The sequence below is a fragment of the Plecotus auritus genome (assembly GCF_963455305.1).
Source record: "Plecotus auritus genome assembly, chromosome: 15".
NCBI lineage: Eukaryota > Metazoa > Chordata > Mammalia > Chiroptera > Vespertilionidae > Plecotus > Plecotus auritus.
In genome coordinates, this window is record NC_137781.1 from 6666044 (window position 1) to 6689343 (window position 23300).

At 43.2% G+C, this 23300-nt stretch overlaps 1 protein-coding gene across 5 annotated transcripts in view; it reads right to left on the reverse strand.

Moving 5' to 3' along the window:
- The window catches only part of AKAP13 (A-kinase anchoring protein 13), a gene marked incomplete at its 5' end in the record, with an annotated part of 189920 nt that overhangs the window by 123567 nt on the left and 43053 nt on the right, over positions 1–23300 (reverse strand). For all 5 annotated transcript variants that reach the window (XM_080651813.1, XM_080651812.1, XM_080651810.1 and 2 more), the window contains 2 exons: positions 1130–1277; positions 17685–17728. In XM_080651813.1, the coding sequence (XP_080507939.1) occupies positions 1130–1277; positions 17685–17717 (181 nt within the window). The remainder of the gene's footprint in view (positions 1–1129; positions 1278–17684; positions 17729–23300) is intronic.

Consider the following 23300-nt stretch of genomic DNA (forward strand, 5'->3'; position numbering starts at 1 on the left):
TAAATTTCCTCTCCCGAAAATGGGGGTGGGGGGGGATATTCACAAAATTGCCCAGTATCTTTAAATCCTATACTTTTAAAAATCTTTTTGCCAAGTAGAAGGATAAATACAGATTTCAACTGTCATTATCCCAGTTCTTGAATGTGGTATAAAGACCAGGATTTGGTAAGTATCAGATATGAAGTTAATTTAGATAAAATGGCACTGCAACAAAAAATTGGCAATCTGATTCAATACTGGCAAGACCAGATATTGAATAATTTTTTACAGCGTTTATTTTAATAAAGTGGAACCAGGGTTATTTAAAAACACTAGTAAAAAGAAATGTTTCCATTAAAATTAAATCTATTTTATTCTCTAAAGAAAAATAGTTCAATTGTCAACACTTCGTAGGGATTCCCCCCAAATGTGTTTGCTTTTGTTTTCGGATAAAAATTGGCCAATTACGAACTTTGAAGCAAGGTCAATTAAGGAAAGCAGCTCATCTCCAAACACAAATCAATGCATCTTCAGATGTTGGGATAGGTCAAGAGACAGTCCTTATCTTATCAGCCATTTCTGTGGATACAGCAATGACTTTGGAAAAAACAATTTAATAAGAACATTTTTCTTTTAGCTCTGTTAAAATTATAAATGTAACAGCAAAAAAAGTACTCGTCCTACCATGACTAGAATTAGTTAATTTGGGGCAAGTCCGGCTTGCATGGAGCTTTTTTTAAGCCTTTCCCCATGGATACTGAGGAATGTGTCACGGATGTCTTGGCCTCTGTGACAGAACCACATATGCAGTCACACCAGTGAGTGACCACATGAGCGCGTTCACCTTCGCGTGTGCTTTCATTTCCCCAAATCTCAGCATTCCAATAAATTAATATTTTTGCTGAGCCTGATTTTTATCTTTTCATTTATGACACCATTTTATTTCATTTATTTTTAGTTAGGCTCCAATTTTTGTGGAACAAGCAAGGTCTGATAGAAATAGTTAATTTTAAAATGTACTTAAAAATGAAGATGTGACCATAGCTCTATCACCCTGATCCACGTTTCCCATCATGCCATACTAGTGAACAGAGAATAAAAGTGTTCGAGAACTCGTAAAGACTGGTGAAGGTTCCACTCAAATACTCACCGGGAGTGATGGTCTCCAGCGTATCAGAACTGACCTTCCGGGTACTTGTGCAGTGATGGAGGGTAGACCCCGAAAACACCAGGTAAAACACTACATCATCCTCAACTTTGTCCTCTTCAGCCAGCAGCACAGTCACAACACAGTCGCCCTAGGAAAGGGAAAGGTGAGCAAGGAGGCATTAGTAAGCTTCCTCTTGGCCGCAGGCATCCTCAAACGGCGGCCCGCGGGCCACATGCGGCCCGCCGAGGACATTTATCCAGCCTGCCGGGTGCCGCTGCCTGTCCTGCTTAGCAGCCGACTCGCCCCGGGCCCGCAGTGCGCATAGGAATTTGTTCATAGTTTTTTTTTTTAAACTATAGTCCGGCCCTCCAACGGTCTGAGGGACAGTGAACTGGCCCCTGTTTAAAAAGTTTGAGGACCCCTGCTCTTGGGAGTCTCTCTTTACAAAACACCACGTTGAAGGCAAAATCGCATGTATCATCTCAACTGTGCCCCATTCTAGGAGGTTTACGCAAATACAAACGCTGTTGAGTACCGGCATACCGGTCAGTATTCTAGGGACTGAGAACACGCAGTGACCTAAAAATAAGACTGTCCTCTTTAGGCTTACATTTTATTGCAGGTCACCAGACAGATAAGTAAACTAACAAGGTAACAGGTGGCACACTGACTTGATGAATTTGGGGGGAGGGGTGGGAGAGGGAGAAATCAAGACAAATCTAAAAATAAGGCAGAGAGGATGGAGGAGGCATATGATGAATTACCCTTAACCTGGCATATGATGTTCCAGCTGCAGAAGTAATTCTATCAATCCCAGCCCCTAGAAAGCATTGCCGTGCCCACCCATTCCCCAGCAACGGCGGGGCGTCTGACAGAGCTGGCCTGGTAGCGGTCGAGACCAAAGAGCATAAGCGTGGGCACATCAATGAAGATAACACCTCTCTCCTAACAGCTAAAACAGGATGGGGCCAAAGCAGGTTTACAGGTGTGCGTACACAAAACACAGTTCATTCTTGTATTATTATTTATTAATTATACGAACTGCTAATCTACTTTTGCCCCACCATTTATATAAAAACTCTTGGAACACATTCAGCTTTATGATAATATTCTTAATCTATACGGATGGGGGGGGCTGTTTTTCTTAGAATTTGTGTTTCCTGACCATCTGGAATCCCTACTCTGCTTTATACACCCCACCACTAAACTCTTGGAGTCAGACAAAAATCTTGGGCCAGTAACTTTGCCCATGACTCTGCAACTATTCAGAGATCTTCTTTTATTAGTTTTATATGTTAATTTTTTAAATGGAGGTCAGTGGCTAAATTAAACATATTCTATGAAATACAGCCCTCCCAACCATCAACATTATATAATTCGTGCTGTAACCATAAACAAGAGATTTGAAAGCACTGCGGTTCAGTAGTGTGTAAATCTTAATAATGCACAGCGGAAAAACCAAGTTAGAGAAAGCCATGCCATTGTAAGTAGGGGCGAGAATTCTCATTCCTCACAGTATGTTTTACATAAAACAGTATGCTTTGAGCCTTTCCATTTTCGCACCAAGGAAGCCGTGCCCACAGGAGAACCCTGCCACCCTGTGGCCACAACTAACTACGCCCAGCAGCAGAACGGGGCAGCCGGTAGTGTTTTACCAAACTCTGAAAACGAAACTCCTGAAGTCAAACCTGGGTCAAGGCTGTTCACAGAAATGCTGCAACAGGCTGACTGTGCAAACACGGTTGAATACACTCTCCAAAGCCCTGTGCAGGGCAGGCGCTCGTATCTGTGGAACACAGCCGTACGAAGCCAGAACGAAGGACACATACGCTGTCACTTACTGGAAAGCTGCAAAGCACCCTGACACGAGGAACAGCGCAGGCCCCAGTACCACAGGTACTTTAGACTTGGAGACACCTGAAAAGCTTACGCGGGTAGAACGTTTGGTGTCCTTTGCCATAACAAACCACAGCCATTAAAATGTCTGCAGCACATGAAATGGGCCAATTGCTCCAGGCACCGAGATGCCATTATAACCTGGAAAAGGTATAATGAAAGCCCCAAAGCTTCCTCCTCTGACTACGGGGTGATCCTGGGCCCAAGCCAGCCCTTTGCTTGACTTCGTATGGCTCACAGCTGAGAAAGGGGTTTACATTTTTTAGTATTTGAAAAAAACCTAAAGAGAAAAAGCTTCAACATTTTAGCCCAGCCGGCGTGGCTCCGTGGTTGAATGTGGACCTGTGACCCAGGCGGTCATGATTCGATTCCCAATCAGGGCACATGCCCAGGTTGCAGGCTCAATCCCCAGTAGCGGGAGTGCAGGAGGCAGCCGATCCATGATTCTCTCTCATCATTGATGTCTCTCTCCCTTCCTTTCTGAAATCAATAAAAATATATTTAAAAAAAAGATAAAGTTTTATTGAAGCACAGCCACACCCATTTGCTTACATGCTGTCTGTGGCTACGTTTGCACTAGAATGGGCGGGCCACAGCAGTGTTGAGTGGTTGCTACATAGACTTCCTGGCCCTCAAACCTAAATTATTTACAATGTGGACTTTTGCAGAAAAGAAGTTTTTCTCACTTAGGTATCTCACCAGAATCCTAAGAATATAGCTTCCTTTTCTAGATCAAGGATTTTCTCTCCACGTTCTGCCTTCTTTTAACTGGGGACAGGAGAATCAGTTAATAGGTAGCTGAAATCCTTTTAACGGAGCTCGCAACCTTTTTTCATTCCCAAGACAAAAGTAAATAAGTTTCAAATTGCTTTCATAGCTTTATTTAATCGTTTCTTTTTTTTATTTTTTACATTAAGACAAACTACCCCAAATATGAAGTAGAATGGGACACAGATGGCTCAATCACTTTAAAGCCACTTGAAATGGATTCCAAGGGGGGGCCTGGATTTAAAGTCCCTGCTTCCCCTGGAGGAGTGTTCTCTGCATTCTGATAAAATCACTGACAATAAATAACAAAAATTCTTACTCTGAGTTTCCACCACGTGACTCCCATTTTATTGCGTAAGTACCAGGCACCTACTATTACTTCAGATGGCCTTGAAAGATTAAGCAAGTGGAGTGGTGATTAAAAAATAGAAATGAAAACCAGATCTAAGTAAGAATTTTTGCTGAGGGGGTTGCTTTAATCACACCCTCCTTGAGGGATACCCTTGGCAAATGATTTTGCTGCCTAAGGCAGGCCAGCCCCATGGAATAGATAGATAAATCAATCTGGCTGTCCAGTTTACAAGTCTGTCATGTTTCTAACTACAACACATAAACTTATTAACAAGGGCAACTTCAAGACGTTCTTGATTAACATATTAGCTGGACCCAACCCCAGAAGAGAAAGCATCTACGCCTCTACTTCTCCAGTAATCTCAACTCAAGAAACAGAATGCTATTCTTACAGTAGACGAGATGTACAGCATGGTGACTATAGTTTTAACTAGTTAAGAACACGGTATCGTATATTTGAAAGTTCCAAGGAGAAAGATCTTAAAAGTTATAATAAAACAATGCCACAGCCCTAGCCGGTTGGGCTTAGTGGATAGGCCTTCGGACTGACAGGTCCCAGGTTCGATTCCGGTCAAGGGCACATGCCCAAATTGTGGTCTTGATCCCCAGTGTGTGGCATACAGGAAGCAGCCGATCAGTGATTCTCTCTCATCATTGATATTCCTCTCTCTCTCTCAATCTCCCTTCCTCTCTGGAATCAATAAAAATGTATTTTTTTAAATGTTGCAACTGTATGTCGTAATGGATGCATTCACTACATTTATTGTGGCGACCATTTCAAATTACATACATGTACCAAAATCATTATGCTGTATACCTAAAACAATGTTATATGTCAGTTACATCTCAATAAATAACTATTATTTATCAGAATGTAAGCATGTTTTCTTCACTGAACTATCCCTTTTATCTAGAATACGTGGCAAATGCTCAAAACGCACACTTGGAAAAAAGAAAAAGGAGACACTAAAATGTTAATAGCCGCTATTCCTAAACAGTGATTGAGGCCTATTTTATTAATATACTCCATGCTTTCCAATTTTTTAAAATAAAGAATGGTTCATACTTTAACCTAAACGGACAAGAAAAAATACAGCTTTGTGAAGTATGTGTTGGGAGAAAATTGGGGTAAGCGGGGTAGAGAATGCCATGCTATAAGCAGCAAATGTTCTAGAAAGGTTTATCTCACAGCAGTGTCCTACAAGAAAAAAGAGAAAAGAGACAAGGAAACCACTTAGGGACAATATTAGCTTTTGGCATAAACTGAATTCGTTCCAGATACACAGACCGGTTGATTTCAATGTTAGAAAATATTTGACAGGTAAGTTACCTTTTACTTCAATCAGGCTAATCTTTTGCCAGACAAAAACATGGGTCAGTGAGATCCCTAGAACTTGCCTTCTTCATTGGTAATCACCTCATTTGTAAAGCACCACCTTTCCTAACGCTAACACAAAGCGATTATTTAAAATATGACTACCGCCCTAACCAGTTTGGCTCAGTGGATAGAGCGTCGGCCTGCAGACCCAAGGGTCCCAGGTTCGATTCCGGTCAAGGGCATGTACCTTGGTTGCGGGCACATACCCGGTGGGGAGTGTGCGGGAGGCAGCTGATCGATGTTTCTCTCTCATCGATGTTTCTAACTCTCTATCCCTCTCCCTTTCTCTCTGTAAAAAAAAAAAAAAAAATCAATAAAATATATTAAAAATAAATAAATAAAAATAAAATATTACTACCAACAATAGTCAAAATTCAGCTTGACTTCCAGCTTTTGTAACTCTAAGATGTATGTGCAAATTCTTAAAAATTTCCAAGCAGCAACTCTTCGGCCCATTAAGATAAAACCAGCAGATGGCGCTCAATCAATCTGTTGAGTTCTCGGTGTGGTTTTACAGACCATTCTCCCTAATGGGGAAGAATCTTGAAACTTCAGCTGGAAAAGGAATCAAATTACAAAAAGTTTGGAAATCATTTAATGTAGGCTTTCTTTAAGGGGAAGGTTCCTTAAAAAGAGAGAGTTTTTAAAAGTCCTGATTGCCGAAGTCTTTATTTCGATGTACAACCCTGCTTCTGTCTATCTGCTCTTGTTTAAGCAAAGCTAAGCTGGTCGGAGGGTGTTGCCTGGTGTCAAAAAAAACCCAGCCTCTCCCTGCCACAAATGTTTCACAACTCCCTGGAGCTGCTAGGATAATTAGGTCAACACTTAAAGAGACAGCCTTCCCTCTCCTATCGGGACCAGGTATTTGGTTAAAATGCAGAGTACAGGATTTTTATTAACTCTTGGTAGAAATTTAATGAAAGAATTGGAGGTGATTAAATAAATCACGCTTTCTACCCTCTCCCCCCTGAAATGGGGACAATCCTAAAATCTACCAGCTTGACTTCTGTCCTCACCCATCTCACACACTTCCTCACCAAGCTTCCTCGGTCGGTTCCCTTGGCTTTCCTCTAAAAACCACCCGTGAAATCGGTCTCCAGGCTTCTGGGTCAGCCCCACACACACTAGGAAGCAAGAGAAGAGTCTCCAAAATACGAGGTGACCAGGTTACTCCCCTGAAACTCTTGAATGGCCAACAGGACAACATCTTGACTCTCGAGCACGTCCCTTCAATTCGTGGCAAACAAGTCCCTCCCCAACCCAGCCCTGGCAACCCCCTGCAGCCTCCTCGCCCGCACAGAGCCTCCTTCAACACTCACTCACTGCTCACGACGACATACCACGGCACTGTCGGTTCAAGAACACACCAAGAGTTCAAGCCTCACTCTTTTTTGTTGTGAATCCTCCCGGGAGGGTGTTTTTCCCATTGAACTTTTTTTAGAGAGAGTGGAAGGGAGGGGAAGAGAGAAACATCAATGCGAGAGACACGTCGAACGGTTGCCTCCTGCATGTGCCCTGATCAGGGCCAGGGATCAAGCCTACAACCGAGGTATGTGCCCTTGACTGGAATCAAACCCGAGATCCATCAGTCTGCGGGCTGATGCACTAACCACTGAGTTACCCAGTTAGGGGTAAGCCTCACTCTTACTACTGGTCTCACTGCGCGGCCATGCTGCCCCCTTTACCTGTCACATCCTCCTCTCCCCTGACTGATGGTTACAGCAAGACAGTAAGGCATGAAACAAGACAATGCCTCCCCTTCCTGGGTAGACGGCTGGTCCCTTCCTCAGGGAAAGGCCTCCATTCCTGGTCTCACCCCGTGCCTCACCCACCGCCTGTGCATCAAGGTCTCCTCCGATTCCTTGAGCCTGTCCAGTTAGGGCAAGGGTATGGGCAATGCCTAAGGAGGGGAACCCAGCAGGTCAAGCTGAATCACACCTGCTCACCTCTCATTCCCAACTCCGGGTACGGCAAGCGGTGAGGCCACAGAAAGGTATTCAAAGCTGGCAGGTAGGACACGGTCAACCACACAAGATCAAGAAGGGAAGCTGCAAATGCAAGACCACAGGCTTTGGAATCTGGGGAATGCCAGCTGCACTGCTCCCAGCTCTGGCATTGTTTTGGAAACTATCCCTCATGTTTTTGGGGTACGGCTCGATTGTAAACTCTTATTATACTCACAGATCTGAAGTGCATGCAACAATAATAATGGCTCTCTCATCAACTGCTAACTCTACACAGATTAAAATACCACTGAATCCCTCAACAACCATAAAAGTAAGCACTGGTATTTTAACAAGTATCTAGCAAACAATCATCGGCACAAAGTAAATGTTCCCATCCATTCCCAGGTAGATAAAAATATCCCCCATTTCAGAATTCCTATGTCTTCGCTTTCCTTAAAACCTCAAGTAACACATGTTATTTCTCAAACAAAGCCAAATAAAGTAACAAAGTTTACTATTTGGGGGATTTATTTAATTATGGGTAACGAATTTTCACTAGATGGCAAAACTGGCTTTATATTATAAAACTCTGAAAAGCGGTCATCGGGAGTGCAGAAAGAGTAAAAAAATACTAGTTTTAAAGGTAAATTACAAAGCTTTTTGAAAGCTGACTTATCTTTTCTAATTGATAACAAATAGCTATTTTGGCATTAAACAATCCAAAGTACTTAAAAACCTTAAGGGTAGTAAGAAGAACTATTCTATCATTTCAGATAATAGTAACATTTCTCCTAGTCACCATTACGGATAAAACCATTTCCCATTAAACATTACGGCTTTTGTAAGTTTCCTTTCACAGTGTAGCTTTCTAAAGAGAAGTACACTAGCTTTATGAAAGCCTGTCTAAGGTGCACGGCACGTTCCCTGGCGTGCTGGGACCTTTATCTTTATTGGGTTTTTTTAAATATATTGATTTCAGAGAGGAAGGGGGAGGAGAGAGACAGAAACCTCAATTATGAGAGAGAATCACTGATTGGCTGCCTCCTGTATGCTCACCCCCTCTTACTGGGGATGAAGCCCGCAACCTGGGCATGTGTCCTGACCTGGAATTGAACCATGACCTCCTGGTTCATAGGTAAGTGCTCAACCACTGAGCCACATCGGCCAGGTGCCAGGACCTTTATATGTGGGGACAATATTTAAGTGTTGAAGAATGAATGATATATGAGAAGCCCTTCTCAAAGTACCTGGTACTTAATAAATGCTAGATATTATTGTCATTTTAATATATTTAATCCTCACAAAAACCTTGTATTACAGGTATTACTCTGCTGAATTTTACAGATGAAGAATCCAGGCTCCCACAGCTGGCTGGTACTAGTGCAGGAATTTAAGCCCACATCCACGTGACTCCTAAGCCTGAACTTCACATAGGTTCTCCCAGTGTGGTCCCAGACAGCAGCATCACGCCTGCCCCTGGGGAACTTACTAGAAATGCAGCCCATTTCTGGCTCACGGTGAAGGAGAAGATCCACTTTTAATTCTGACACTTAGTAAAATATGGACAGCATATAATCCTGCGACTATCCCGTGCCAAGGATAAAATAACCCATTTCAAAGAGATATGGAAATGGGGTTTGTGGAGGAAAGCTATCGGCTAAGAGAAACACCACAGCAACCGCTTCTTAATATTATACTGCCGGGACCCCTTAACCGCACCAGAAAGGACGAACTAGAATGTCAGCAGAACCTGATGAACTTTACTTAGAGTAGAACTGAGGGGTGTGGGAGGTGACCGGTAAGAAGTTCGTCTTCGTGAGAGGAAGGTTAAGATCATCCCTGGCCAGCAACTAGTGCAAGATGACAGGAATGGGAGGAAATGAGCCCCCGATCAGACTGGTGGGTCTCGTGGACCTAAAAAGGAATGTAACTTTGCCTGAGTAGACAGATAAAACTCACATTTCCTTGTGTGGACATAACAAAGAGAGACAGCTGAGAATTCCACCCTAGCTGCCAGATGCTCGTGTATCTGATGGGGCCAGCAGTTAATCCAAACAGAGCTTTGTGGAGGACTCCGAGGATGCACACGAGCCCATAGCTCTTCTCCGTTTAAAAGGGAGTAAACAAACACAACTCTTGAGAGTACAGATGCCATTCTCTGTACGAAGAACAGGCCCCTTACGATCCCCTCGTGAAAGGAAACATTTGGAATCTCTGGAGGAGAAATGTGCAAGAATGAGAAAAATGACTAAAGGTGTGCATTACCAGTCCAAGAATTAATCAATCAACTAGTGTGCCCTAGCACACTGAACAGGTACTGCATGTGCTGTCATTTAACAACTCCTGCATCGGAGCCCCTGTGAAAGCATCTAGTCCCTAAGACCAGATCCTCCGTTCGCTTCCCCGGGGTTTCACAAATAATGAATGAATGAATGAATGAATGAATGAATGAATGAAAGGTACAGAGCATTACACTTGGTCTTCCTTGGATAGCAAGACTTCTCTTCGCTAGAACCAAATGAAAATTTTAAGTCCAACCCCCCTCCCCACAGTTGTTCTGATGCTTGAGGAACACCAAGTTATGTAAAAGCATCCTCTAGACAGGACCCGAAGCCACTGATCTGTGGATCCTCCTCTGCTCTGGAAATGCCAAGGAAAACCAAGAGCATGCTACCTGCAAACCCAAAGCATGGTAACTCCCAAGCGAGTTTCTGGAGACTGATGAAAAAGCCCAAGTTCTGTGAAACTATCAAAAGCTAGACTGAGGCCCCTGCTGGTTTGGCTCAGTGGTTAGTGTCAGACTGCAGATTGAAGACTCTGGAGTCTGATTCCCTGTCAAGGGCACGTACCTCAGTTGCAGGTTTGATCGTTGGGCGCATGCGGGAGGCAACCAATCAATGCATCTGTCTCACATTCATTCTCTCTCTCTCCCTCTCTCTCTCTCTCCCTCCCTCCCTCCCTCCCACTCCCTTCCTCCCTCCCTCCCTCCCTCTAGAAATCAATGCAAAAAAATATCCTCGGGTGAGGATTAAAAAAAAAAGCTAGATTGAGGAACACTTGACTTCCTTATTTCTTTTGGCACTAGTGATAAAGTGTCCTTATTTAAACACAGTCCTCAGATCTGGCTGGAAAGGGCTAGAGTCTCTGAAACCTTGGAGCTGACCCACCAGACAGGCATTGTTAAGGCGAAGGCAGGTAATTCATTTAAGAGATCGGAAGGCTGATAAAGCTCTCTCTGTGCAAGCGGTATATAACCCAGCAGCCAAACAAGAGGCACCGCCAGGTTATTCCCACTCCGGCTATGGAAACACACTGCCCAGGAAGAATAAAATGCTACCATTACTGCCCGGCCAGTGTGGCTCAGTGGTTGAGCATCAGAGGCCACAGTTCAATTCCTGGTCAGGGCACATGCCTGGGTTGTGGGCTCAATCCCCAGTAGGGGCGTGCAGGAGGCAGTCGATCAGTGATCCTCATTGAAGTTTCTATCTCTCCCTCTCCCTTTGTCTCTGAAATCAATAAAAATATACTAGTGTATTTTAAATGCTATCATTACCAAATAGGTCATCTTCCCTCCAACGAGCACAGTAGGCCGAGGTAACCTAAATTCTGTGGCCCCTCATAATTTTGAGTATTTATACAAACTCCACTTATTCAAGAACAAATTTTTTTAATTGATATAAATTTTAAAACCTCTTCTTTCTGAGCCCATCCCCACTCGCATCTTCTGGTATGTTCGGGCTCTGCGGTCTGTTCTGAGGATTAGCATACACAACACACATCTATCCACACCCCCAACCCCGCCCCCGCCCCCACGTCTTCCCTGAGGCTGGAAACGTAGGCCGGAGTCAACAGGTACCCAGTGTGGTGGCAGGAAATGAGTCTAGGTTTTGCTCAGGTCTACCTGCGAGTCAAGTGGATATGCCCCTCCAATTTCCCCGCATTCAAGGGCTCTGACATCACCACAGGACGGGCCCCCAGCGGTTCACCAGAGCTGTGCCCCTTAGACAGGCTGGGGCTCCTTCTCACTTCCCTGGCTACAAAGTGAAAATATTTACCGAATCTTGCATGTCCGTTGTGAAGTTTAAATCAGGGAAATGTGTATCGAGTGCCCACCTTGCCAGAGTAGGTTCTGAGCCAATGCCAGCCTGCTCACCTACTTTCCCTTCCTTGGGAAAACAGTGTCATCATCAGAAACGGTCCCTATTCTAATAGAAACCATCGTAACCACTAGATATTGCGTTGTTTTGTGCATTTTCAATTAAGATATTCTTTCTTAATGTATTTCTCTGTCACCAAGATATTTCTGCCTCCTCTCAGAAGCACTACAGACAAAAACATGCAGGAAAAGGAAGAAAGGAAGGACATAATAAACCAGATCTGTTGGGGTTCTGGAAATTTGTTTTGTAATTGGAATGGCTCTTCTTGACAGTCTAATAAATGTGGGTTTTATCCCAAACAGATGGCAGGTAATGATAATTATCCCACATAACCTTGGAGCATAATTCACATCTCATATCCGAGAATCTCTCTGGTTGTTAAAAGTACTTAAAATTTGTAAGGGAAAATGCCTCTTGGCTTCCAGAGGGAGACCTAGGGATGTGTTCAATAGAGCTGGGGGACACAAAGAAAGAATTTATAACTGAAGAATCTGAGAAACGCACCCCAGGTTTTCTCTCTTTATATCTATTCGATGGTCGTTTTAGTTAGCGAATCACCAGCAATATAAACTTTCTCCGTCAGTGTCAGCTATGGCCACCGCCCACGCTGAGAATCATTAGCCATAAAGTGCCCAGTGCCCACAAGAACACTTTGAAACGGGTACAGAACATTATTCTAATACATAAAAGCATCAAAGAGCTGCAGGACCTGCGATTTACAAGAAAAATAATTTTACTGTTACAACCCTTTGACAAACATCAATCATTGTAGAAATAGGCAGATATAAAAATTGATATAGGTGTGTGTGGTCCTTCTACACACACACACACACACACACACAGTATATATATAACGTATTGTGTCAGTTATCAATTGCTTAACATAACCAATTGCCCCAAAACTTAGTGGCTTAAACCTAGCAAATCCACTTTTGGGAATATATCCAAAGAAACCAGAAACACTAATTCAAAAGAATATATGCACCCCTATATTCACTGCAGCATTATTTACAACAGCCAACATTTGAGGCAGCCCAAGTGCCCATGAGCAGATGAGTGGATAAAACAACTATGGTACATTTACACAATGAAGTACTACTCAACTGTAAAAAAGAAGAAAATTTTACCCTTTGTGACAGCATGGATGGACCTGGAGAACATTATGCTAAGTAAAATAAGCCAGTGAGAGAAAGACAGTACCATATAATTTTACTTATATGTGGAATCTAATAAACAAAATAAATCTGTAATAAAAGCGAAATATGCTAATTAGACTAGACAGCCAAACATCCTTCCGGACTAAGCCGCAGCGGTGGGGGTCGAGGCAGAGGCGGTTAGGGGTGATCAGGCAGGCAGGCAAGCAGTTAGGGGCGATCAGGCAAGCAGGCAGAGTGGTTAGGGGCAATGAGGCAGGCAGGTGAGTGGTTAGACGCGATGAGGCAGGCAGGCAGAGTGGTTAGGGGTGATCAGGCAGGCGAGCAGTTAGGAGCCAGCGGTCCTGGATTGGGAGAGGGTGCAGGCTGGGCTGAGGGACTCCTCCCCCCAGCTCCATGCACGAATTTCATGCACCGGGCCTCTAGTTAACAAATAAAATAGAAACATACAGATACAGAGAACAGACTGACAGCTGTGAGAGGGAACGGGGATGGGGGCTGGGTGGAAAAGGTGAAGGAATTAAGTAAAGAAAAAAAGTAAAAACTCATAGACACACACACATAAAACAATACATTTTAGTTTTACTCCTTTTTCCACTTAAGAGGGATTCCAAGTAATAGCGGTAAACTATTCTCCAACAAGTCTACAGCCCATAAAGACATTTCCTGTTCACTCCTCTGAAAAAGCAGATCAATGCTATCTTTTCAAATATTCCTCTTCTTCCAGTCTTCCCTTTGCTACTGTTTTTTCCTGTTACTTAGCACATTATCGAGTCTTGTACTGTAACTTCTCTATGCATGAACTTGAACTCTTAAATTCAAGCCACCTGACGACCTGCCTCCTGTAACACTGCCTGAGCTAATGATTTGCTGATTCTGATACCTGCCCAGTTCTATCACAGCCCCCATGAAACATTAGGCTAATCCCTCAATCTCTCTGGAGCTCAGCTTCTTCACTCTTCCAGAAGACTGGGTTCAACAACACCGAAATAACAATGATTCCTATGACTCATCAAATTCTCCTCTCGTCTTCACCTCTCCCCCAAGTTCATTCCCACACGCACCCTGCCTGTGGGACACGCACTCGGCTGCATCATCACATTGTACTCTTTTTCTCCACAGGAGTACAAAACGATGACGGGGGGGGGGGGGGGGGGAGTATGGGATTAATCCAGGTCTCTATTTCTGACCCGTACTGTACCTTGTAGAGATTCAGGCCTGGCCTCCACACATCTCTTCTAGAAGAAGCCTGGGGCCTAAGATAACAGGCATCCGAAGACCCTTTCCTCCTCCTCCTCCTACGCCTTCGGAACTTTAAAGACCTTGCTTCCTTTTCAGCTGTTAGTGTGGGGGAGGATTTGTTTACTGTTGCTAGTGTCCGGTTGTTAGGTTGCTAGGTCAGTGGGGCTTACTGTGTGGGTGGTGATAGGGCCTATGTTATTTGTTTTATAAATAAATGCCAGCATCTGTTTCACGTGCCTTTTTCTTTTACCATCTGACGCATCCCTCGTCCCCTACTCCTTCCTCCTGGGGAAAGTGATGCTTGTATCTCAACAGTGAGAAGGGCTAGGGAGCCAAAGCGCCAGGTACTGTGTTCCTGAAAACATATTAGCAGTCACGTGGTTTGTTGTGTGTAGTTTACTGTAAACAAGTGGCTCAGATCATAAGACCCATTAGGACTAGAAATAGAAACAACATTAAAGGGGGAAAGTGAACAACTACACCATCTTCTTTAAGTGCCCAATTCCTCTGAAACAGATCAATTATGCAAACTCAACACCACAATAACCAAGAGATCAAAGTTTACATCTCCAATAATTGGACAAGAATATAGTATGTGTTCTCCTAATATGATACACCCACGCATCACGGCATCATTTATGTAGTATTCCTGTCCCAATCAGGAGAAAACATCAAACAAACCCAAACTGCTACACACTAACAGGACTATAATTTTCCACAATGTCAATATGATGAAAGACAGAGAAGCAGAGGAACCATTCAGAGACTAAACAGACACCCGCACAATGTGTAATCCTGGATTAAGTCCTGGATTGGGGAGAGGCTAAGGAGGAGGATGCCATAAAGGACATTATTGGGATAATCACAGAAATTTGAATATGGACTTACATTACATAAGAGTATTACATCAATGTTACAATTCTTGTTTTTGTTAATTGTACACTGGTTATGAAAGAGAATGTCCTAGTTCTTAGGAAATATTTAGGGAAATAGGGTATGATGTTTGCAACTTTCAAACAACTAAGAAGTATGTAATACAGAGAACGATAAGCTAATGTGACTAAATGTTCATAAGAGATGAATAGAGGTGAGTTGTATTCCTGCAGCTTTTCTGTAAATCTGAACTTACTTCAAGTAAAACATTAAAAAAATTTTTAAACGTGAAAAGGAAGATTAAACTTGGATTGCTTATTTTTTAAAAGGACTTTGATTGTGCAAGTCTCCCCCATTAAGTGCTGTGAGATTTGTGTGTTTTTACATTTCTCAGGATCCAGCCTTTTTCCGTATTTACTAACAGTTTCCTCTCTTCTGCTGATACTCACCCTTGCAGGTCCCTAATATAAACTGAAAGAAAACTTCCACATACATGCTTTGTCCTTCTGTGTAGCATTTCTTCCTCTTGGGGCAGGGAACTGACGCCCTCTCTGATGGACTGCCATGTGACAGTTACTTTTCTTCACCCCAACAGCCTAAGTCCCTGTGACTGGACCTAGTTCATGGAGAAGGAAGTACACTCACTCTCCTTGTAAAAAACGGGAAGACAAACTGCCCCACTGAGTGCACTGCTGATAGATATACTTGAAACCTGAAGTTTAACAATTCTCAGTAGCCCTAACCGGTTTGGCTCAGTGGATAGAGCGTCGGCCTGTGGACTGAAGGGTCCTGGGTTCGATTCCGGTCAAGGGCATGTACCTTGGTTGCGGGCACATCCCCAGTAGGAAGTGTGCAGGAGGCAACTGATGGATGTTTCTCTCTCATCGATGTTTCTAACTCTCTATCTCTCTCCCTTCCTCTCTGTAAAAAATCAATAAAATATATTTAAAAAAAAAATTCTCAGTAGAACCTGCCCAACTAACCACACAATCATACTTATTTACACGGAAAACTACTAACCCTAGAGTCATATGCCTGAATATAAGGGCTAAAACTATGAAACTGCTGGAAGAAAACATAGGAGTAAATCTTTGTGACCTTGAGTTAGGCAAAGCCTTCTTAGATGATACCAAAAGTGCAAGCAATAAAAGAAATGATAGGTAAACTGCACATATTCAAATAAAAAACTTCTGTGCTTCAAAGAGCACCATCAAGAAAGTGAAGTGTTGGCCTAGCTGGTGTGGCTCAGTGGATAGAGCGTTGGCCTGCGGACTGAAGGGTCCCGGGTTCGATTCCAGTCAAGGGCACATGCCTGAGTTGCAGGCTCAATCTCCAGTAGGGGTCATGCAGAAGGCAGTAGATCAATGATTCTTTCTCATCATTGATGTTTCTATCTTTCTCTCTCCCTCTCCCTTCCTCTCTGAAATCAATATAAATATTTTGTTTTAAAGTGAAGTGTTAACCCATAGAATAGGAAAAATATTGTGCAAATCATATATCTGATAAGCGACTTTGTATCCAGAGTATATAAAGAACACTTACAATGTAATAATAAAAGACACATAACCCCATTTCAAAATGGGCGAAGGATCTGAGTAGACATTTCTCCAGAGATATTTAATGGCCAATAAGCACACATAAAGATGCCTGAAATCATCAGCCATTGGGGAAATGCAAATCAAAACCACAATCAATTACTATTTCACACCCACTGGGATGGGGAAAATAAAAAAGTCAGGTGACAAAGTGTTGGCATGAATATAGAAACATTGAAACTTCAACATTACTGGTGGAGATGTAAAATGGTGCAGTTGCTGTAGAAAACTGGCAATTCCTCACATGTTAAAGTTATCATGTAGCGAAGCAGTTATATGCTTAAGTGTATACCAAAAGGAATGAGAACATATGCCTGCCTACACCTAAGAAATTACTGTTCAAAACAACATTATTCATAATAGCCCCAAAGAGAAAACCACCTAAATGCCAATCTATCAATTGATGAATGGACAGAATGTGATATATCCATACAATGGAATATTACTTGCCAATAAAAAGGAACAAGTATGGATACATGCTCCAACATGACTTTAAAACATTACGCTAAGTGAAAAAAGCCGGTCACAATCGGCCACATATTGCATGAGTCCATCGATTTGAACTCTCCAGACCATAATAACTCCACATCCACTGGCCTCTCACAGCTCTAACAATCCATCCCTCTTAGCTGGTGCCTCACCAAACAGACACTTTTCACCACCTCAATTCAGATAATTCAGTCTCATGAAAATTTAAAAAAAAAAAAAAATCACCTAAAAATTTCTCTCTCCAGCCCTGATTCATTCACTTATCCATGTCATCTTAACAATTCCCTCACTAGGGAGATGGTACCTCAGCTCTTCATTCAGACTCCTAGAGTAAGCAGCTCTCTCGCCAATGGCAGAGTGCCACCTAGCTGCAGCACCGGGTAACGCACACTGGCAGTAGGAAGAGCACCCTACCCTGACGGAAATGCACTTCAGTGAAAGTAAGAAGCCACGAAATCATTTCGCAGAGCAATGCCATTGTTTCACATGTGCATCGTATCACCCTAACTGGTTCGGCTCACAGTCTTACCTGCATGTATTAGTCATTTCGAATTGACTAAATCAAATTTCATTTCCAAATTGTGTTAAGCCTATAAATTCATGAGTAGATGGTTAAAAGTATTATGACAGTGTTTTGGGGTTTATTATAAGTAAGTAAACAGGATAGATAAGTATAAAATGAAAAGAAATTTCATAATTTACTCACATATAATGGAGCTTGCTGTGGATTAAGTTTCATGACCCAGGACACTGAAAAAGAGAAGGGGGAAGAAATAAATGAGGATAAAATTAAAAGCTATTGCCAAAAATATAAAAACCACCTGAAGTCTTAGATATGGGCGTGGCTATCTGAGCACAAGCAGAAGTCCAAAACTGTGGATTTCAGAAGGGGAGGTCCTTTGCCAAATACCCTAAATTTGAGAGTAAATTGATCCCATCTTCATAAGTCAGAGAAGCAGGCCAAAGTAATTTCGTTATAATTTGGCCTAAGAAGTCCTACCTGTCCATAACAGGAAACTGAGTTACAGCACATGCCAACCAGCAATAAAACAACAGTACAGAAATGTCACTCATACATGAAAAAAACAGATAAAACCCCACGCTTCGTGTCCCATCAGATCACAGAATCTCATTAAGAATAAACTGAAGTCCAAACAGAATACATAAGAGGTTATCAATGACCAAATGTTTAGAATCAACAATGGCTTAGTGACAGCGCATAATTTAAAGAACAAAATCCTCTCACTATTGCAATCTTCATGGATCTGCCAGTGTGGTCAGGAAGTGTATGTCTGAGATTAAGGCTCACCTAAAGAACAGCTAACACACTTGGGGGGGGGGGGGTGTCTATAACCAGACTCTTAAACCCACTCACTCCAACCAGAGGCAGGGCGCAGGCTTCAGTATGTTCTGCTGGACAAGGCAGGGTGATGCCAGCAGCCAGGTGGCTGACCACCTTCGGTTCATTCTCTGGTCCACCCCACACACTCAGGGCCATCTTTCCTTCCTGCCTGCCTTCATTTAACATTTTTGCACCCTTAGGTGCTAAAAATCACCTGCAGAAATCCACAATGAACGCCAAGCTTGAGAAATGTAGCAAGAACCAACTCTTGTAGTAGAAAAATAAGGATTTCCAGCCCATCAGATTCAAACAGCAAACATGGATTACAAGAAGAGATTGAAGCGCTTGAGTACCTTCTCAGTGCATTAAATATCCATTTAATTTAAAATTAAGCTCACTGTGCTCACTGGACTTTTAATCAGCTTTCTAGGTCCTGTCCAGACTTGCCTGGAACAAAGGATTCAAAGAACCTATAAATTTATGAACCGATTTGCCTGAACTTAAGTGTTCTTGCCGTCACAAGCAGAAGAAATACCAGTGGAAACTACATGAATTAAAACTTTGGTGATCTGCCCAGGCAGGGTGGCTCAGTGGCTGAGCATCAACCTATGAACCAGGAGGTCACAGTTTGATTCCCAGTCCGGGCACATGCCAGGTTGAGGGCTCGATTTCCAGTGTGGGGCGTGCAGGAAGCAGCTGATCAATGAATCTCTCTCATCATTAATGTTTCTGTCTCTCTCTCCCTCTCCCTTCCTCTGTGAAGTCAATAAAAGTATATTGGGAGAGAGAGAGAGAGAACACTTAAGGCTTGCAGTGTAATTACCTGATACAGTGTTGGGAGCCTATGATTCTGGCAACCCTGGACATTGCATTAATTGTGGAGTTTCTGTTAAAAGCTTCTCTAGCAAAATGTGTCTGAACAAATAAATGTAAAACCTTAGAAGCCTAAGTAAAAATTGGTGTTCACAGCAGCAGTCAGCAAACATTTTCTGCAAAGAGTCAGAAGGTAATTATTTCAGGCTTTGCAGGTCAGATGGTCTGTTGTAATATGTAAATGAGTGGGTGTGGCATGTTTCAATAAAACTTTATTTCCGAAAAGGAGCAGCAGGCTAGATTCGGCCACTGGGCCATCGAATGCCAACATCCGGTCAAAAACAAACAAGCTATTCTATATCCTATATAATCCTATATAATAAAAGGCTAATATGCAACTTGTCCCCTCGGGAGTTTGACCGACCGGGAGTTCGACCGCTCACTCTGACGTGCACTGACCACCAGGGGATGGCGCGGAACGAAGGAAGGCTGCGACTGGCCCTGATCGCTGACCAGGCCTAGGGACCCTACCCATGCACCAGGCGTCTAGTTTCTTAGTAAGTCAAAGAAGCAATGTGTCCTCATCATTTGACAGCTTTAGACATCTCAATATTATCCACTAAAAAAGGACACTTCTCAATACAGGAAAGGCATAAGGTGCTGCACAATATTCTCTAGACAAGAAATCTAATTAAATGGGTAGGCATCTCAAGTTCTTTACTGATTAACTTTGAGCAAGTCACTTAACTTGCCCAACTCTGTCTCCTTACGTTGTTTCTACACAGAAGGCACAGTAACCCCTGCCTATACTGTAGAGTTGGTGACAAAATTATAAGAGATAATCCAAGTGAAATGCTTAATTAAGCACACTGCCAGGCACAGAGTAGAGGCCACAGTTTCTTCTTCCCACAGAGTTTCTGAGTCTCACTGGAGACTACCAAGTAAAATACGTTGGAAACCATAATGGTTAAATGAAAGGCTGCAGGTACATCAGAGAGGTATTTGTGTCTTAAAATATGCTGGTGGGTAAATTACAATTCAAACATATAACCAAATAATCATAGGAAAGAATCTGGAGGAACAAATACCAAAATGTTAAGTATGTGCATTTCTGGGAATTACAGGGAATTTTCATTCCTAAATTATCGGTTTCTTAATCACAACTATTCAAACAATGAACAGATACTATTTTTTTGTAATCGGGAGAAAGCATTACACACAGCACATCTCTCTTAAGTCCTATGCCATTAAATGTATCACAACTGAACTGAAAGTGAGTAAAAAGACATTTTTCCCTACATGTGCAAACTGAAGAAATCTACAATTAACAGTCCCTAAAGCTAATTTAAAAAGGCAATTAAAACAAAAATGTCTGTCCCATATGTAGTAGCACAAACCAAACTGTGTTTAGCCACGCCCACACATTACACTAGGGAACCCTTTAACAGGAGCTCCCCAATTAATGAAATTAATTGAAGTCTGGGGTTGTGGGGTTCATAGGCCCCCAACCCTGTATCAGGTAATTATACTGCAAACTGTAAACTCTCTGGAACCTGTTAGCTTGGTGATCTTGGCCCATTTCCTGGAACCAGCTGCTCCGGGTTTGACAAACCAGTCACCTCAGTGGACATGGGTTTTGTCATTCACAACAAGGACGTTTCCAAATGCACCCAAAAAAGGTGCAAACCATCCCCCACATCCACCCCCAGTCTCTGTATGAGGAGTGCAGCTGTTTGGGATCCAGCCAAGTATAAACAGCCTGTATGTTTTACCTACAGGCTACCTGCGTAGCAGAATATGCTTCAAACGAATGTCCATGCCAGGGCTCCTGGGAAGACTGAGCTGCAGTAAATCCTTCGAAACCCACAAGCATTTGGATGAGGGTTAACATGAAAATGACAATACATACTCTGAATTTTTGTTTAACAGTCAATGGTCAACAGTTTCTCAGTCAGAACTCTTCCCATAATAATTTCTTCAATACTTAAAAAAATTTACTCCCACTGAAAAATCGGAACTCTGACTTTCTCACACTCATCTTAGCGCTTACTTTGAAATGGGGGAGCACCCCATAACCTTTTCGTGCTTATGGTTTCCTTTTCTTTCTATACGTGCATAATTTCTGCCTGGCACACTAGCTAATTTCATATTTCTGAGCCCCAAGAATGTTACATGTATTGCTACGCTTTAGGGATAAATACTACATGGCAACCACCAGCTTAAGGGACACACATGTAAACAGATAATGATATTATAGTGTGATAAAAATAATAATAAAAACTTTACAGGGATCGGGAAGGAGCAATAAACTCCCTAGAAGGTGGAGGCCCGGAGAGCTGCCTGGAGGAGGCCACCCCTTGCCAAGTGTCAGCACGTGGACACAGGAGAAGCGGTGACGAGGGGACACAGCACAGCGAGTTAAGACCTACGGGGAAGAATAAGGGTGTAAGCAGGAGGTGATGGGAGGAGTCAGGAGAGACAGCCCTGTGAATCCACATACCTCACAAGCTGCTTGGCCTTAGAAGCCAAAGAAGGGAGATGGAAGAAAATATACAAACCTCTGGCTCAGATCTACCCTACAGAAATTACAGCCACACCCGGCCGGCACGGCTCTGTGGTTGAGCATTGAACCAGGAGGTCATGGTTCGATTCCCGGTCAGAGCACATGCCCAGGTTGTGAGCTCAATCCCCAGTGTGGGGCGTGCAGGAGGCAGCTGATGGATGATTCTCTCTCATCATTGATGTTTCTATATCTCTCCCTCTCCTTTCCTCTCTGAAATAAATAAAAATATTTTTTTTAAGAAATTATAGCCACACAACGCCTATGGCATCAACAAATCTCTGCTTTGCTTTTCCTTTTCTTTACTTTTTTTTTTTTTAAGCCCAGCTCATATGTTTGTGCATAAACAACTGCAGGTTCAAGCTTCACAAACGGTAGCACTGGAGAAGCTGGTAATCATGTAGGTTAAACGCAAACCCAGACACAGCAAGAATCTGTTGTGTTACAACCAGTAAGACCAGGCCGGACCCCACTGTGACTTCCCTGAGGTACAGCCAGTGGCTCCCAATCAATTCCCACGGGCCCTGGGGTCCTCACCTAAACCCTAGCCATATCCCGTCAGCCACAGAACTTGATCATCAGAAGGGGTCTCAGCAGCAGCCCACATCCCCTGCCTCCCCACGCAGGAGTCACTGGCAGGCTGTCTACCTGCCTCTGCTTGCAGACTTGAGTGCCAAGGCCTTATCGCCTTGAGAAAATCTCTCCTGCTCCATCTGCACCTCTGACTCAGCCTTCCCACAGGCCATTTCGTTCTGTAGCTCCCCTCTGCCAACGCGGGAGGAAGCAACGTTTGAGAAAGGTGCTTTTGGCATACCCACCTCTTTTCTTTGGAAAGTTCTAGGAGATAGCTCTAAAATGTGGCCTGGCCGGTGTGGCTCAGTGGCTGAGCATGCAGGACGCAGCCGATCAATGATTCTCACTCATCATTGGTATTTCTATTCCTCTCTCCCTCTCCCTTCCTCTCTGAAATCGATAAAAACATACTTAATAAAGTCTAGTCCCAGAAGTGTAATCTAATAGCTCATTAAAGGTAGCATGGATCCTGCCAGGTGTTAAGAAATCTCGCCTTGCCGAAACCGGTTTGGCTCAGTGGATAGAGTGTCAGCCTGCGGACTGAAAGGTCCCGGGTTCGATTCCGGTCAAGGGCATGTACCTTGGTTGAGGGCACATCCCCAGTGGGAGGTGTGCAGGAGGCAGCTGATCGATGTTTCTCTCTCATAGATGTTTCTAGCTCTCTATCCCTCTCCCTTCCTCTCTGTGAAATTTCAATAAAATATATTAAAAAAAAAAAAAAAAAAGAAATCTCGCCTGATCCATGTGCTTAATGGGCCAGAGAGGTGTTACAGGGACCGGCGTAGGGGAACTCGGCAGCATCTACCTGGACAATCTCAAAGCAAAGGCCGAGGAGCTGCCGAACGCTATACTTAGCTCCCACAGGAAGGTGGTGCCTCTGGGAAGAGGAACTCATGCACATGTTATTTCAATTCTCTTTTGGTGCTGAACACACAGGCTTGTGGTTTCCTGCAAAAATGGCCTGAGCTGCTTTTCAGAGACCTATACTGAATGGAGGAGAAAGCTCCAAGTGGCTGGCTATTCCACAGGTGAGG